Raw genomic sequence first — 19,177 nt, 5'->3', positions numbered from 1 at the left:
TAGCTGAGTGAAGGGAGTTAGCTGATGCTGGTATGCTTGTTAATATTTTGAGTAGAATGGCATTTTGGCAATTTTATGTTTTCTACAGCAAACTTTCACCTTTATTAGAGAGGTTATTTTGTTCCTCCTTTTTTGTTTCCCGGACCTAAAATCACTATGCACTTTAGCTTTAGCACATGATGTAGTAGGATTAGTATCATTGTGACTGAGACTGGAGAGTGACAAGAACAATGTGACTGAAGACTGAAGTGAGACAAGAAAACTGCTTCCCCTGTTTCTGTGTAACCAACGGCACTGAGACTGGAGAATGACAAGAACAATGTTACTGAAGATTGGAGAGTGACAAGAACACTGCTACCCCTGTTTCTGTGTGACCAACTGCACTGAGACTGGAGAGTGACAAGAACAATGTGACTGGAGACTGGAGAGTGACAAGAACACTGCCACCCCTCCTGTTTCTGTATAAGCAATGGCACAGAGTAATGTGACTGGAGTGAGACAAGAAAACTGCTTCCCCTGTTTCTGTGTGACCAACGGCACTGAGACTGGAGAATGACAAGAACAATGTTACTGAAGATTGGAGAGTGACAAGAACACTGCTACCCCTGTTTCTGTGTGACCAACAGCACTGAGACTGGAGAGTGACAAGAACAATGTTACTGAAGACTGGAGAGTAGTAAGAACACTGCCACCCCTCCTGTAGGAACAGGAGGGGTGGCAGTGTATGAACAATGGCACAGAGCAATGTGACTGGAAAGTGACTGACACTGCCACCCCTTCTGTTTCTGTATGAGCTATGGCACAGGGAAATGTGACTGGAGAGTGACAAGGACACTGTCACCCCTCCTGTTTCTGAATGAGCTATGGCACAGTGGAATGTCACTGGAGACTTAAGAATACTGCCAGCTCTATTATTAGAATTTCTATTTCAGCACTGAACACTGCCACCTCTCCTGTTTTTGGGTGAGCTATGGCACAGTAGAATGTGACTGGAGACTTTTAAGAACACTGCCAGACCTATTATTATAATTTCTGTTTCAGCACTGAACACTGCCACCTCTCCTGATTCTGCACAGTGGAATGTGACTGGAGCCTTTTAAGAACACTGCCTGCCCTATAATTTGTCTTTCAGTACTGAAAACTGCCACCTCTTCTATTTCTGTATGAGCAATGGCACAGAGCAATATGACTGGAGAGTGACAAGGACACTGCAACCCCTCCTGTTTCTGTATGAGCAATGGCACAGAGCAATGTGACTGGATAGTGACATTGACACTGCCACCCCTCCTGTTTCTGTATGAGCTATGGCACAGGGAAATGTGACTGGAGAGTGACAAGGACACTGCCATCTCTCCTGTATCTGGGTGAGCTATGGCACAGTGGAATGTGACTGGAGCCTTTTAAGAACACTGCCTGCCCTATAATTTGTCTTTCAGTACTGAAAACTGCCACCTCTTCTGTTTCTATGTGAGCTATAACTCTTTAGAATGTCATTGGAGACTTTAAAGAATACTGCCACTGCTCCTTTTTCTGTTTTAGCTATGATGCTGCCCAACTGCATTGGAGACTTCCAACAACCCTACTACCCCTTCTGTGTCTCTCTGTAAAATGGCACAGGATTTCCGTAGAGGGGTGCAACTTATAGATTTCAAAACTCACGAGATCTGCCAACGAGGGGATAACGTTTTGCCTCGTTTTCAGTTCCGAGGGCCCGAATAAACCGAGACGACTCTGCTCGTACTCGTATCAGCTATGTTAGGGTGGGCTGTGTTTTCCGAAAACCGAGCCTGAGTATCTCTAGTTTCAGTTTTGGACTTATGTCAAAGTCTACATGAGCCCTGAAAAGTTCAAGTTATATACAGCAAAGTCTACAGCATTTTAATCTTGGTATTCTCAGCATGTAGTTCTGTATTCTTTTACCCTCTTCCACAGATGTAGTGGAGAACTGCAGTTGCGTCTGGTACAAGATTTCTGCCATGAAGTTTCATTGCAAGCCATCCCAGTTTACCTTCATATTACATTATCTGACATTCTTACTTCATATGGAATAAAGCAATTGAAGAGCTTGGTGTCAAAATGCTGGACATTGTTGTTGCTTTGATTCCTCAAATATCAGCTTTCAGTGGGCTTTAGGAGTATGTTTGCAAATTATTCTATAACCCCTGTGACAAACTCTTCCTTAACTCAGTAATTGAAATCAGTCCCGCTGTGTTCACTGCTGAGTGTTTAGCTATGCAGACACATGCAGCTTTCCTTGAAGGCAGCATTGCGTTGTTTGCTATCATCAAGTCTGTGATATGTGGTTTTGAAAACCTGAAATTCACTAAAGGTCAAACTACATATGGGAAAATTCTTAAGATACATATAGAATCAGCATGCTATGTAAAATGTGGGGTCATTTTGGCCGCATTTTGCGTTTGCATTTTGTATGCTTTATTATAATTCTTTAGTTTGGATGGTCAAAAAGAAACTTACATTAATAACACAGAAAAATGGTTTTAACCAATTTACAGCAAAGTTGTGCATTCTAGGGGATGTCAAGAATAATAAACAAACAAAGTGAAGATCAATATGGCTTGTTTTAAGAAAAGGGGTGTGAAGGGCAGATGGTGGAGGTTTGGAGGGGGGGGTTTACAGGACTAGTAGAAAGGGTACAATTTCCTTAACATCCTACATTAGAGAGATGAGGAGGATATCTAGCTAATTGGTTATAGCGAAAGGCAAGCTTCAGGGTGTTGAGGGGAAGCTTGTGTAGGAAGAGTCTTCTTACCGTGCATGAGTCAAGGAGGGAAGTCAGGGGGTAGGAGAGCAGGAGGGCTGTGACCTGCTCTCTGCAAATAGCAAGAGGGCCCATGCTTAATTACATATGGGGCCCCTATCATGTCGGTAATAAGTAATTTCTTCCATAGTTGCAGTGTGCCAAATTTGTTTTTTGAGCTTGGAAAAAGATTGGGAAAGTTGGTTCTTCCAGTTTTTGGCTAGTAAACTTAGATATGGCAAGGACATGTGAGGCTAATTTCTTGGAAAATATATCCTGAGGGGTAAAATAGATATTCATGACTCCTTTGCAACTGGGGCATCAAATAAGTTGTTCAGCAGTATGGGGATTTTGTCCCAAAAGGGCATATGAGCACCACATGTGGACCAAGTTGCCCCTGTGGCTGCAATTTCTCCAGCAATTGGGTGGAGCAGTAGTAAACATTTTATAAAGTCTCAGTTGGGTATAGTACCACCTCTAGTAAGGTTTCCTTGATCTTATTTGTAGAGAGTTTCCTTGATCTTATTTGAAATATAGCTTTAAGGGATTCCAAGTCTCATGTCCTCCCAAGCCTCCTCATCTGGTGGGGAGCAAAGGTCCTTCTCCCATTCCACCTGGTGATAGTTCTGCATTGGAAGGACAGTCAAGAATTATGCTATACATTTGGGATATCATTACCTTACATGCCTGCAGATGTGCTTGAATGGGGTGAGTTCCCAGATAGTATGAGCTAGGGGAAATGTCTTAGTTGAAAGAATATATAGGGACTTCATATATGGGAGGGGGGCCTTTGTTGGAGGTCAGCAAAGACAACCACTGAAGCTGCCTACAGAAGTCAGTTGGGAATTTGACGTCAGCTTGAATCCAGCTGTTAGGCCTGGCAGTGGATTACTTCAAATAGTAGTCCTGGGGAATATAGAGGAGGTGATGATCAGTTTCAACAAGTATGACCCCACAGATGGATGAGCATTTTAAAGCTGGAAGTAGTTTTGTAAGCAGTTGGTCTATCCTTTTTTATGCAGACCCAGCAAGGGGGTTAGCTCAGACCAATTTATGAAAACAAATTGGCTGGGTGTTTGGACTCTGTCCTTCATTATGAACTAGGCCTGCAGTACTCTGTGCTACCAGGGGTGCTGCTGTTGTACATGACAGTTTATCTTTGTCTGCAAGGTGTAAAGCCCTCATCATCTGAGCTACATAATGGTTACCTGTGTTGGGCCTTTATTAGACTGCCTTTTTCTCTGTGGAATTCCTGTTTGGATCCCTGGCTTTTAAATCCTACTCTATTACATCACCCTGCACTATTTTAAGCGACCTAGACCCGGCTACGTTTGACCTTGCTTCTGCTTACTTTCTGGTATATTGTGGATCTCTCAACTTCTGACTTGCCTGACCCTCCCTTTGCCATTTCCCCATGGATCATGCCTCCTGACTAAACCTGGTAACCTGAATATCAAAATCACCATTTGTACCTAGCAAGCCAGTGTCTCCTACTTCCTCTGTTGTACCTGGACATCAGTCTTACGTGCTCCAGTTTCCCATTAGCCTGGTTACAAAAGACCTGTATCTGCATTTTCACCATTGACTGCGCCTATTTATTACCTGTGTGCTTCTAGTATATAATAAAGACACTGCTTTCAAGCACATCTATTCTCATTGGTATGCATAATTGGAACCCCAATAGTTTACGGGATATAGGGGCATGATTAGACCAGATAAGTGTGTAAACATAGGCCGATTTCAAATATATGCAGTATTACAAATTGTGGATTGGTGAGAAGGTGTATTTAAGAGTTAGGGGTTTCCAGGATTTGTAGAGGAGTTGGGATTTCATGAATCTTAAGAGGGATTTGCATTTCTGAAAATCTGACTTGCTGGAGAAGTGGCCCCAGTGGCTGATCTGTCTAAGGTAGCGTTCAATACTTCATTGACATCCCCAGTAACAATAGGGGCACCTTTTCTAATTTGAGAAAGCCTATCTAGTTTGCAAGGGTATGAATGTTGATTCTGATTATGGCTGTACACATTAACTATGGTACAAAGACTGTTTAATTGATTTGATAGGTAGTAGCCTTCTTTATCTGCAAGAGTTGATTGGCTCGATTGCCACCCCTCCATTTCCTTTCTTTCTTTTATTTTAATCGCAAGCATGGTGTACAATGAATTTCATGTTTCTAGAAAGTGTGTCTCCTGAAGGAAGATCAGATCTCCCTTATACAACCTGAGAGTGATAAAGCACTTCCATTCTTTCTGGAGGCTATTGAGCCCTTTTACATTGAATACGAGTAACACAAGACCCATGAGCAGTGGTGAGGAAGGAGACAGGTTTTATGTCCAGGTCTTGGGAGCCGTGTGTACACCTAAAGCAAGGTAGGAGATTATTTTCCTTAAATAGGGTTGGGGGAGCTGGAAGAAGAGTGGGGAGGTAGAAGGGATGGTTTGGCACATGGCAGTGTGAGCCATTGCTTCTGACAGTGGGGAAGGCTATGACATGCTAAGTTAGCACATAGGTTAGCTAAAATGCAGGAGGCCCTGGGGGGCATGGAGAGACTGCATATTGTCTCGCTGGTTGAGTCATGAAACAATCAGGGGTCAGCAATATTAAAGGACTGTAGGTCAGAGGTTCCTGACAAAGAGGGGGGAGTATAATTCTGAATAGGCAAAGATGCCACACATGTGTAACCAAATAAAATGCTACCATAACAAACAATTTCTGAGAATGTAATAAGGTAACTAGTGCAAAAAGAATGAAAACATTAACAAGACAATAACCATCTGGCCCCCTGACCAACATTACTGTGTGAGAGGATCATATAGGCCACTTGTGCAATCCAACTGGACCAATATGCAATATGTAGCACTTACCCTCTTGTATCAAACTGCTATTGTCCTATATATTGTAAGCAGGGCAATGGTAAATCTTAATATTATGAGCAAAAAAAGAAAGAAGAGTGTGTTAGAATAGCGAGGCACTCCCATGGTCTGGTGTCTAAAACTTATAACTTTATTAGTACATATTAAAAGTAATAGTGAATTGAGTCCATCCAAGGACCTTTAGCGAAAATATTAAAAGTTGAATACAGAAATGATAACTGAAGATAACTATTACTGTTAAGATAGGTAGTGACAAAGACTACCTAGCCGCAACGCTGCTCAAAAGTAGTATTTTGATAAGATTGTAAATAATACTATTATGAATGAGCTTGACCATATAAAGGAACCAGTAACGTGAGTCCACATGTATCTCCTGATATATATAATAAGGAGATTCCCTCTATGATATTAGGGATTCAATATTCCCTGTTAGTATCTATCAAAGCTATGATTTAATTAATTATCATGCATTAGAAGAGTTATACCAACTCATCACTTGGTTAGTAATACACACATAGGACTGTAATACTTTAGAGTAATTGTGTTGCCAAGATCATAGTAGTAAACACAGCTCTAGGTGAAGACGAGGTTAAATTAACTCGTGCCGCTCATACCGCTGGTTACTAATATTTGCATAAATCTTATACAGCGTATCTTGAGTGTCCCAAAAAAGATTACTATACCTAGCAGGACCTTAGGTTAGAGCGAGGTTGAATTAGCTCATAACATATATTTAGCAATCTTATAGACAAAGTTGGTGTACAATAGCTTCAATTAGTTGCAAAGGTCCCCTGCTTATTATCATGCTCGTGGAAGAGAGAGGGTTATATAATAGGTCTCGCTATACTGTGAACACGATAGTATAACTAATATGTTCTGACTCATAAAAGATGTCTGATCTGAAGTGATTCCTAAAGGATAGCAGGGCTAAGTATGAGAGGAACTATGGTATGTGGATTATGATATCTTCCTATTGTTACTGGTAAGTATTTCTAAAAGTCAAGAGAGCAGCGAACGCGGCGTACACCGACGCGCGTTTCGCTATAAGGGCTTTTTCAAGGCAAGCCGAGCTAAGGTTGTAATTGGTCTTTTAAATGACTTACAATTAGTTAATGATATATGTTATGACCAGGTATAAAATGATATATTTTTTACTTACCTTCTTTTGGATATCATAATAATCAATTATTATTATTATTTATTATTAATTTTTATTTATAGGGCGCCACTAGGTATCCGTAGCGCCGTACAGGGACAAACAAGTACAATACAAGGTGAGATAGCACGATACAGTAAACAAAATGCACAGTAACTCTGAGATCTCAAAGCACAGCTAGAGGGGCGGGTGGAGGGGAGAGGGGAAGGTCCCGCATACGGCGGAGCCCAAGAGGGCACACGGAGGGCAGGGAAACACCCAGAGAGGAGAGGAGGGAGCAAGAGGGAACGGGGAGGAGGAGGGCAAGGTAGCTGGAGAGCAGAGTTAAAGTGGTGAAGACAGGAGGAGAGATGACCCTGCTCGAAGGAGCGTACAATCTAAGGGGTGTGGTAGACAGACAGAGAGACACGAGGGAGGGAGAGAAGGAGGATAAGGGAAGGGGAGTGAAGGGGAAGAGGCAGAAGATCTGGTAGGGAGTTAAGTGGGAGACTGGAAGGCTTTAAAGAAAAAGGTGGGTTTTTAGAGCCCGTTTGAAACTGGACAGATTAGGGCAATTACTCTTATTTTAACCACCAATGTCTATGTAGCAAGTTATCATATACTCAAGCTCCATCAGTTATCTTACGATAATCTTATGAACACGTATACATTATTTACACACATATTACACGTCACTATTAGTTTTTCACCATATTCTATTATTTTCACCATTCACTCATAATACAGTGAACCTAATTTTGGATTTTTCACTTATAACAAATTATTTGTTACACTTATTTCTTTTTAATAAGTTGCACTAGCTTCATCTCACTCTTTAATAAAAGGTCCCACTTATATTATAGGACCCTATTTTTCTTATTTGATACTCATGACTCACTCTTTTCTTTAGTCTAATTATATGAATGACATAACTCATGGAACTATTAACAATTACTTACATTATTTTATAATCACTGAGAACCACAGGTTACTAAATACCTTATTACACTTTCAATTCCTGTTCTCAACAATATGTTATGACTTCAAAATATTATTTTGATGATTGATATGTGATGTCAATTTATAAGGGTATTATCAAATAGTCATATATAACTTTTGAAATGTACCAAATAAGTAGATGATCCAAACTGCCATATATTTAGAGTATCAAATATCTAGGTCTATACATGATTTATCAATTATTACCCCTAGTCATCTCCTAACAAGGTGGAGTTCTCTATTAGGGAGAAGTCTTTAGGTGGGTTACATATTAGTGCTTATTTTCAGTATTTGCAAATGTCTCTATCTGCATATACTCCATATTAATGGTTGACCTGATCATGGGATCAATAGGTCTATCTATTATGTTGATGAATGATACTATTCAGAGCTATACACTAGTTATACTATACCTTTAATCCTTATATTTGTGCAATGCATCCCAATCTGAGGATGTATTTTATATATGTATATTATATGAGACTGCAGAACCTATAATTGTTATCCACAATATATTAGCAAAATATATAATTTACTTAATAAACATAAGGATCTAGGATTCTCGTTAAGTTGTTTAAAAAAATGAGTCCACACTTGATCCATCGTTCTTTATTCACCCCTCAACACAATAGGCTTTATTTGTTGTTAACAACTGCAATTTATTCCTGTTTAATACTTATGTATAATGTTTGCCCTTGTAAATATCCTAGACTAATGGCAGACCTGATAACGTGACCATCAGGGTTGCCAACAACGTTGCTATGTGACGTCATTCTAAGTGGGAGGTTCATCCCCTTTAAAAGACCAATTACAACCTTAGCTCGGCTTGCCTTGAAAAAGCCCTTATAGCGAAACGTGCGTCGGCGGACGCCTCGTTCGCTGCTCTCTTGACTTTTAGAAATACCTATCAGTTGTGAGGGCGACACTCCCGAGGAACGTCTCGGAGAGTCCCCTGAAAAGAGAGGAAAGGTTCTCACCTGATTCCGAGGGTCGCTATGGGCGGGGCCCGTCCAGTGGTGGAGACTTCCGCTACAGTCACGGTCTCCCTGCAGGCGAGAGGAACAGAGGCACGAATACAACGGGGGAAGGAAGGGGCTGTCCGGAATGCCGCCCAGGAACAGAGGATTACTCAGCCCCGCTTGGCGACTCTCCGTTTTATTCTGGCCAAGCCACACGGGCTACAAGAGTTCGGGGTAGAGAACGTTCTCGCCCGAACTCCCTACTCCCCACTGGGGAGGGCCACCCGGATTTGGGGACAAGACTCACTCTGCCGGCAGTGCGCTGCGGGGTATCACAGTCCCCACCCGGAACCGTCAGTATCCTGCCGGCGTGCAGGCGGACTCCGTCTTACTCCTCGAGACACCGTCTGCCCTGGAACAGTCAGGCAACCTTGCCGGAGCCCAGACCAGACACCCCAATGGAACCGTGGACGACCGTGACAAACCCCGGCACTCACAAGGGCAGGGCTGCACTGCCCCAGTGGAACCGCGGAACGCCCTGACCGCCCCCGGAGCTCAGAAGGGCTGTGCTACACTACTCCCAAGGCACCGAGGGAAACCCTGATCTCCCCCAGCCCGCGAAGAAGTCGTGCCACACCGCCGCCCAAGGGCCTGTCCTACCTCGAATCTACACGGTAGGGGAAGGGAAAGGGGATAGACAGCACTTACCGGCTTGGGAGACCCTACGCAGTCCGTCTCCCGGGGGTGGTACGTAGCTCGCCCCAATTGCCCCTTCCAGGCCGTACGCACGGCCAGCGGACGAGTTAAGCGCCACCCAGCGATCTGTCCCGACACACCACCTTCCGACCCCTACGGAGAGTACACAACACACCCCTACCACCTACTACACCGTATAAGCCCAACCACAACAGTACAATACCCCAATACAATACTCAATTGCACAGTACAATACCCCAATGCAAACACATAATATCAAGGCAGCCGTATGTGCGTTCCTGCCCTACTCTGCCCCCTACGGGAGGATGCTGAGAGAAAGGGGGGGAAGGGAAACGAAGGCAAGCTTCTACCGCCGGGGCCTAAAGCCTGGGGTGACCTGAGGGCCTTGTGCCCTATGGGGCACACTAAGGGCCTGGTGCCCTATGGGGTCTACTCCGGGCCTGGTGCCCTGTGGGGGAAACTAGGCCTGGCTATATGACCTAATGAGAGCTACCAAACTGGAGGGCGAACCTAATGCCCGAAGGAAGAAGGCCTTGGGCCCGGGTGAATAGTGATCGATAGAATGCGGGCGTGGGCCCGGGAGAGGTGGTCCCCATTGGGGTCTTACCTGGTCTAGGTCCTCCGCTCGCGATGTAAGCGTAGCTCCTCTTCTGTCCTGCTAGTGCTGGCCGCCCGGACTTACTGCTGTGCTCTTGCTCCGCTGCGATCTGCTCTGCTCTACCTTCACCAGACAGGTTAGCTCGTAGCCCTGACAAGGGCTCTCTGTCTGGACTTACCCTGCTGTCTTCAGTCCTCCAAGTCGCCGCTGGTCCTCTTCTCTCCAGCTCTGCCGACCACCGAACTCCCGGGCCTCCACGTGGACGCCGTCTATATCCCCCGGCGGGTCGCTCCCCTATGACCTCATCCCGGCTGGGAGTTCGTGGCCGTGATTGGCCTGCGGCCAAGCTGTGGATCCGGCATGTCCACACAGTAACAATAGGAAGATATCAGAATCCACATACCATAGCCCCTCTCATACTTAGCCCTGCTATCCTTTAGGAATCACTTCAGATCAGACATCTTTTACGAGTCAGAACATATTAGTTATACTATCATGTTCACAGTATAGCGAGACCTATTATATAACCCTCTCTCTTCCACGAGCATGATAATAAGCAGGGGACCTTTGCAACTAATTGAAGCTATTGTACACCAACTTTGTCTATAAGATTGCTAAATATATGTTATGAGCTAATTCAACCTCGCTCTAACCTAAGGTCCTGCTAGGTATAGTAATCTTTTTTGGGACACTCAAGATACGCTGTATAAGATCTATGCAAATATTAGTAACCAGCGGCATGAGCGGCACGAGTTAATTTAACCTCGTCTTCACCTAGAGCTGTGTTTACTACTATGATCTTGGCAACACAATTACGCTAAAGTATTACAGTCCTATGTGTGTATTACTAACCAAGTGATGAGTTGGTATAACTCTTCTAATGCATGATAATTAATTAAATCATAGCTTTGATAGATACTAACAGGGAATATTGAATCCCTAATATCATATAGGGAATCTCCTTATTATATATATCAGGAGATGCATGTGGACTCACGTTACTGGTTCCTTTATATGGTCAAGCTCATTCATAATAGTATTATTTACAATCTTATCAAAATACTACTTTTGAGCAGCGTTGCGGCTAGGTAGTCTTTGTCACTACCTATCTTAACAGTAATAGTTATCTTCAGTTATCATTTCTATATTCAACTTTTAATATTTTTGCTATAGGTTCTTGGATGGACTCAATTCACTATTACTTTTAATATGTACTAATAAAGTTATAAGTTTTAGACATCAGACCATGCGAGTGCCTCGCTATTCTAACACACTCTTCTTTCTTTTTTTGCATATAATATTGACTCTAATAAAGTGTGTGAGTGCACCCTCCAGTATAGGAAATTATTTGATATACACTATACATGAGTAGTATTGGTCCCCCTGGTGCGGTGTAATACAACTATTTTATCAATGGTAGATCTTGGAGAGCTGGGGACAGAGGACCATTCCATCCTGGGGAGTTGACATGAGCTTACTTTTCAGTGACTCTGAAAGAAAAACCCTGCTTGGAGCTTTCTATATTATGTGATAAATTTTGTGTACTATAGGCAGGGGTGGATTGGCCATTGGGCTTACCGGGAATTTTACCGGTAGGCCGGGGGCCTGATGAGGCCGACCGTCGGCTACTTGATGGTTTTGTTTTATTACATCTTTATTTTTAATCTGTTTTTTTTTATTTTTATCATGGATGCCGGCCGACAATCAGGGCCATCCTAATATGGGGACGGATTGCGGGGGGGGATGGATTGCGGGGACAGCTGAGGCCCCCTGAATCAGAAGTGCCATTAGGGGAACATCGTTGTGGCCGAGGAACTGATCATAAACCCAGCCCCGATGCGTGGCCGTGTCCTTGTCCTATCTAGTAATTAACAAAGGTCACATGGGACGCACACCATGTGACTGGTGCCGTCCCATGTGTACTGTGCAGGAAGCGCCGCTGGAATAAGGTAAGTGTGAGGGTGTTTTATGTCAATGTAGCGTGTGCTAGTGTTGTGGCTATGTAATGAGGGTCAGGACAGGAGACCTTATGTCAATGTAGTGTGTATGCAGGGGGATAATGTCACTATAGTGTGTGTAGTCAGGGGGCTAATGTCACTATAGTGTGTGTGGACAGGGGGCTAATGTCACTATAGTGTGTGTGGACAAGGGGCTAATGTCACTATAGTGTGTGTGGACAGGGGGCTAATGTCACTATAGTGTGTGTGGACAGGGGGCTAATGTCACTATAGTGTGTGTGGACAGGGGGCTAATGTCACTATAGTGTGTGTGGACAGGGGGCTAATGTCACTATAGTGTGTGTGGACAGGGGGCTAATGTCACTATAGTGTGTGTGCAGGGGGGCTTATGTCACTGTAATGGGGGTGAGGGCAGCGGGCTTATGTCAGTATAGTGTGTGGGCAGGGGTTCTTATGGCAATGAAATGGGGGTGAGGACTGGGGTCATATGACAATGAAAAAGGATAAGGACAGGAGGGCATATGACAATGAAATGGGGGTGGGGGCAGGGGGGTTTATGGCAATGAAATGGGGGTGTGAGTTAGGTGGTGACTAATGGGTGATGGTGGGGCAATTTAGTTTAATAGTGGGGGGCCTAATAATTTAAAATGAGGAGGCAGGACTTTCAATTTAATGCTAGTTTGGGGCTATTAATTGAATATGGGGCTGATTTTAGGGGAGGAGGGCTATTTATTAAATGTGAATACGAATAAATTAAGGCAAGGGATGATTTTGGGAAATGGTTATATTTATTAAATGTAAATGCTATTTATTGCTGGTCCTGTTTGGACGTAGGGAAATAAGTTAATTTATTAAATGCGGATACTATTAAATGTAATGTTTGGGTTGGTTGGAGGGAAATAGATCTATTTATCAAATGTGAATACTTTTATTTTAATGGAGCTAGAGGGAGGCCTAATTATTAAACATGTGTGCTATTGATTTAACGCTCATTGGAGTTTTCTTAATTTAATGTACCCTTTTTTTTCCAGATAGGACTCTCAACATTCCAGGATCCAGACAAGCAACAACTAGGCTAAAGACACCAACAGTCACAGGTAGGAAAATCGACAAGAACAGGACACACATACTCTGGTGCATACAGTAGGCACACAGACACAGTGAGCGCACACACATACGGGGACAGACACAGTGGGTACACACACATACTGGGCCCCGCCTACCATTTATTTGGCCCCGCCCACATGAGGCCACTTTCAGACTTTTTTCCAGGGCCACTTTAAGTTCCCAATCCGCCCCTGACTATAGGGAATGGCATCCCATTCTAGATGAGCGCACTCGCAGTTAGATATATTAGGTAAAATACAATATTTTTTATTTGTAAATTGACATTATTTTAGAACCTTGGTACATATTTTCTTTATTTACTGATAATGTCATCACACCTAGTAGGCATGCACAATGGAGTCTGTGCATGCTCTGCTGGAGCATGCACAGTGTGCTACTCCATCATACCTCCTGCAATTACATTATCACAGGTGGGGGGGAGGGGAGCTTTTTATAGGTGCAGCGTCGCTCCTGCACAGGAACACACTGAAGCCTCCAAGTGAACAAAACAGAACCAATTTGTCTGTGAAGATGAAGTCTATTCTAGTGTGAATGATATGGGTGCAGAAAAAAAAGTGTCGTTTCTCTCCCCATGTACTGTGATTGCCAAAATTCAAACAGGTCATGCTCAGTGAGGAATGGTCTAAATGAATTGGCTATCTTAGAAGTGGTTACAAGGTGTTGCTTGGAGCCATTAAGGTTGAAATCTACAAAGACTACTAGTGAACACTGCCTATGTACATTTGCTTTATTAAGTACTTAATAAAGTACTTACTGTCTGAAAGGAATCTGGCAGGAGGAGCACAGAGGGAAACCAGGGTTACTAGATTGTCTTCTAGTAACCATGATGAGGTTCCTTACCGTTCTGTCTGCAATAATATTTTTAGAAGTAAAAGGGAAGTTCCTAAAGAGAATTGCTCCTATGTTATGCCTGTGGATACAATTTACCTTAAAAAAATGTGTAGTGAGAATCTGAGAACCTTGTGGGAGCTAAAGAGAAGTATTTCTCTTGCAGGGCCACAACTTCTGCATTATGGTTGAGGAAAAAGTTAAGAGCCAGGCATCTTTTGTTAGTGAGTTAAGCATTTTAGTGTCTAGTGTTGAAATATTAAGTTATATATTAATATTAATCTTCTTGTGTATGAATGAATGTAGCAAAAAAAATATCTAAAATATGTCCACAATATCATATAAGATAGGCACGAGTAATGAAGAAAGCACCTGTCAGCTTCAGAGGTGAATCCACATTTAGCTTATCAGAAGTGGCTAGCTAATGCTGGCGATTGTCATCTTAATCAGCTTGTATTTGCATCTGCATTCAGGCCCCTACAAGTGATACGGATACTGACAGGGCATATTTTTTTTTTTGTGGGCATGCAAAGTACAAATTTGCATAATTTTACACTTAGAGAAAGGAAGAACACCCGTTTTCTGACTTTGGGTCAATTAGACACATTCTTTTATGTTGAGTCCCAACATGTCGCCGATATATCACCTCACCTGTGTAGCATTAGATGCAGGTAATTCTTTTGGAATTGATTCATTTACAACATCAGAATTTTTATGACAGTTCTTGTCTTCATAGAAAAGTAGAGGTGAAACATCAATCTAGTTGAGTCAAAACATGAAAACAAATAAAAAAAAATTATTACGTCTCCAAAAAATGTACTGCAAAGTATTCACTATGTTTTCCTTTGTATTGATACAATATTTCAATAAGTGACCCTCGAATATGGAGAACATCACTTATTATTTTCTACATCTATACCATAGTAAGGTTAATTTCCAGGTGTCTTATGAGATATTTTCTTTTATTTTGTATGAATACCCATCATCTTACTCATAATATATAATTTAAATGACACTACCAAAAATCTGTTTTTATTTTAGAGTTATCTGTCTGCACAAGTATCCTGTGGCAATTCAAATTTGATCTACCTTACTCTGCTACATCACCACTATCAAAAAAATATCTGCTTATGGGATGAGACATTTATTATGTGGGAAGAGCATTTCTATCTAATAAAAATGTCCACATAGTGTTAGCCTGTTTTACTTTAACTAACTTATGTATTGTACTGCATAATAATTTATAAGTGGGAAGGATCTTTTTTTTAAGATCATATAGACAGACTGACTGATCAAATGAGAATTATTAACAAGATATATAAAGTCACTATCAAAAAAATAAGACATTCTATGCAATGAGCTGATGTGTTTAATATTTAACTTAATCAGTGTCAACTACACTATGACTTTCAGAGATCATCAATAATTGTCTAGGGTGGCATAGGAAAGCTGGACTTTTGATTTGGGACCAAACACAAGTTTTTCCAATCCTGTGAGAAGTGAGCAAAATCTGAGTTGGATTCCTCCTGTGATACCTGTCTTAATCCCCACCTGATTAATCAGACACAAATGCACAGTATACTAGTATATAGTACATCCTTAAATTATCATCCAGTATATATACAGCCTCAAATACAAAGTATTAAATACAGTCTTAAATATCTATTACATATAGTAAACTACTATATTCGCTGTATACAGCATTATACATACCATCTTTATGCAGTACAGGTCCCACCATGACACCTGTATGCAGAACAGCTCCACATGAACCCATTATACAGTACATCTTCTATAGATGTCCCAGTATTGAGCTATCTACTATGCACAGTACAGCTCCCTTATTCCAGTCTATCCACAGCAGGGAAGAGCAATAGGACCCACTGTGGCCTTTCACCTCTTAGCCAATCACAATTAGCCTACTCAGCATAAGCTAATCCGGCGGTTCCCAAACTGTGCGCCGCGGCTCCCAGGGGTGCCGCGGCGCAGTCTCAGGGGTGCCGCGGGCCAGCCATAAAAAAAAATCAAACAGAAACACTTACCAATCCGTGCGGCGCTGGGACCCAGCATCCTCCTCTCTCACACAGCTGTCGTATCATATGTTTGATTTTTTATAGCTGGCGTACGGCAGAGGGGGCAAAGTGAGAGAGGACAAAGGAGAGTGACAGCGTGACAGGAGGGGACAGAGGAGAGTGACAGCGTGACAGGAGGGGACAGAGGAGAGTGACAGCGTGACAGGAGGGGACAGAGCAGAGTGACAGCGTGAGAGGAGGGGACAGAGCAGAGTGACAGCGTGACAGGAGGGGACAGAGCAGAGTGACAGCGTGACAGGGGGGACAGAGCAGAGTGACAGCGTGACAGGAGGGGACAGAGCAGAGTGACAGCGTGACAGGAGGGGACAGAGCAGAGTGACAGCGTGACAGGAGGGGACAGAGCAGAGTGACAGCGTGACAGGAGGGGACAGAGGAGAGTGACAGGAGGGGACAGAGGAAAGTGACAGCGTGACAGGAGGGGACAGAGCAGAGTGACAGGAGGGGGACAGAGGAAAGGGACAGGAGGGGGACAGCATGGCAGAAGAGCTGTGACACTAAATAAGCATTTCTGTCCTGACCTAAATACTTATTACAATTTTTTGACCCAACTACTTCTAAAACAGGACTGCTCGGTAATTATTTTGGAGGGGTGCCTTAAAAAAATTATGGAGACTCTAAGGGTGCCGCGAACTGCAAAAGTTTGGGAACCACTGGGCTAATCTGTGATTGTGTCAGGATTCATTAGGATGAGTGGGATCCTTCTGTTCTGTCTGGGATTGATGGTACTGTGATACCCCAAAATCTGAGTACCCTGGGGTGTATCTATATGTTTTTAATTTGTTAATTTAATTTGTTAATTGTTAAAAGTGTTTATAAAGTTTAAAAAATATTAATTATATTTCTTGAGGGAGAAGTGACAGTTGGGGGTCGTTGGTGGTTGCCAGGGGTGACAGTGTGAGAGGAGTGTGATACTCAGGATCGCTGAGAGAGATCCCTGTGTCTGCATAGACTGAGAGAGAAAAATAGGGACAGAATGAAAACCAGACAAATCGATATATAAGCAGATTAAAAGTGAAGAAAGTATAAGAAGAGAAGAAGTGAGCCAAAGAGAGGTGTGAGTAAAAAGGAAAGTGCTGAAAACAAATAAGCAGTATAGAGATCTGTGAAATCACACTAAACAGAGACTTTGCTATGTACTGAGGACAGTGTGAGAGGAGAGAAATAGAGAGGTCTGTGAATACACACAAAAGAGACTGTGTAATACAAAAGATCACTAGTTAATTTGGCGTGAAAAAGTAATTTATGGGCCCCAACCATGTGCACCACTTTTACAAATAATTATTGAAATATATGATGTGGGTCTTAAAGTTCTGTTGAGAAATTAATTTCTTAATCGTGTTAAGTTATGTATTAATGTTAGGTAATTATATATATATATATATATATATATATATATATATATATATATGTACACATACATGTGAAGATTAATAATTTGCTCTGGCAGAAACATCCATAAGTATAGAATTCCAATAAATTATTAGTGTTATTAGTATGGTAAATGTAAAGGTTTGTCAATTGTAAATAGTTTCAAAGTGATAAGATAATGTTTAAAAATAACAGAGTAGTTCTTATTAATAAAAGGAAGTAAGTTAAGAATACACTTGTGTCATTTTAAATCTCTGGATAAATCTACTTACCTCTCTGGTGCAATTTCAACGTATTACTCTAAATAACACCACGCGGGGTATTACAAACATATTTTTGGCTTCACGAACAGGATTCCAGAGTCCAAAGTAAGGAGGAATCCAGAGTACAGATAATGTCACAAGAACGGCAAGAAATGGGGGAATGATCTGGAGCAAGTGACAGTGGCCCCAGGCCTAGAGCCCCACAGACGTTTCCACTTAATCTCATAACATTGCCATACTACTTTGGCGCTCCCTTGTTGCCCACCTATTCTGGGGATCTTCATGATGCAGACCACAACAACCTAATTGAATTCAAGAACAAGATACGATCTATGATTCGCTTATACCCACTTACTGAATCGCAACAGGTGGAGATCCTTATTGGACAACTCAAAGGCTCTGCTTTGAGAGAAGTTACCTCCTGGCCCTCAGGAGTAAAGAAAAATGTAGAGCAAATTCTACAACGATTGACAAAAACATTTGAGGTCAGTACCATTACCTGGGTTACGTAATGAAATTGTAAAAGGATATTCTGATGATTATAAAATAAGAAAGCAAAAATGGTTACAGCTGCAACAGAGATTTGCATGGCCGTTCTTATTGTTTGTTTTCTGATTATATTTCTTTGTATAGTATGCAAATATTTTTCAGCCGGAATAGAAGGAATTAAGAGGTTTTTGAACGGTGGTATTGAGGTATAATTATCTGTAAAATACAGATAACTGCTATAAGAGTGCATGCGGTAAAGCAACCCGACAGTACAGTATATTCAGAAATTGATCAACTTTGAATAAAATGGGGGTACATACTAGCAAAGTTGGTGGGTCTATAAAACCCACAGAGATATTAGAATGCAGAGAAGGAAAGAAATCTCTAAAAAATATAAAACTAATATTTGACAGAGCAGGTTTCCCATTACAGGGCACACTAGATCCAGAAAAGTGGAAAACATTTCAAGACACCAATAAAGCATGGATAAGCAGAAAAGGACAAGCAGATGTGGTTAACATGTGGTATACAGTATCATTAGAGATGAGAAAAAAGAAAAGAAGAGAGGATGCACACATAGGTACAGGTCTATTAGACATGCCACCACCTTATGTGGACCCTACAGCTCCACCGCAGCAACCAGACAATAGACCAGATACACCACCAGTACCTCAACAGGCAGGTCACATAGTGCAGTTAGCAGCACAAAAAGGGGCATTCACAATTAGAAACTCATTCAGTGACCCCAGTGGACGCAGGTAACACTCCATCAATCACGTTTCAAACCCCAAGTCAAATCCATTCTCAGTCTGCTAATAATGAAATAAATGATTATCCTGAGAGACAGTGTTTGCAATGTGGAATCTAATGCACCTCCTTGTACAGATAATTCTTGCAGGAGAAAGGAAAATGTTTCCAAGATACCAATGATGGTAAGCCTCTTGAAGGATCACAATATCAGTCCATTAAAAGAAACAACAAATCCAAGGGTGATAAGAAGAATAACATTG

The 19,177-nt window shown here is 42.1% G+C and overlaps 1 protein-coding gene and 1 long non-coding RNA gene across 4 annotated transcripts in view; one reads left to right on the top strand and one right to left on the bottom strand.

Annotated features, from left to right (window-relative positions):
- NHERF4 (NHERF family PDZ scaffold protein 4) overlaps nt 1–19,177 on the bottom strand; it is a 396,171-nt gene that overhangs the window by 24,168 nt on the left and 352,826 nt on the right. For all 3 annotated transcript variants that reach the window (XM_075190611.1, XM_075190612.1, XM_075190613.1), the window contains one exon: nt 14,606–14,713. In XM_075190611.1, coding sequence (XP_075046712.1) covers nt 14,606–14,713 — 108 coding nt within the window. The remainder of the gene's footprint in view (nt 1–14,605; nt 14,714–19,177) is intronic.
- LOC142107281 (uncharacterized) overlaps nt 1–19,177 on the top strand; it is a 169,400-nt gene that overhangs the window by 78,279 nt on the left and 71,944 nt on the right. The gene's annotated exons all lie outside the window — the stretch shown is intronic.

The sequence above is a fragment of the Mixophyes fleayi genome, chromosome 11 (genome assembly GCF_038048845.1).
Source record: "Mixophyes fleayi isolate aMixFle1 chromosome 11, aMixFle1.hap1, whole genome shotgun sequence".
Lineage (NCBI taxonomy): Eukaryota > Metazoa > Chordata > Amphibia > Anura > Limnodynastidae > Mixophyes > Mixophyes fleayi.
The sequence above is the reverse complement of the archived record's forward strand: the minus strand, read 5'-3'. Positions and strand labels throughout refer to the sequence as shown.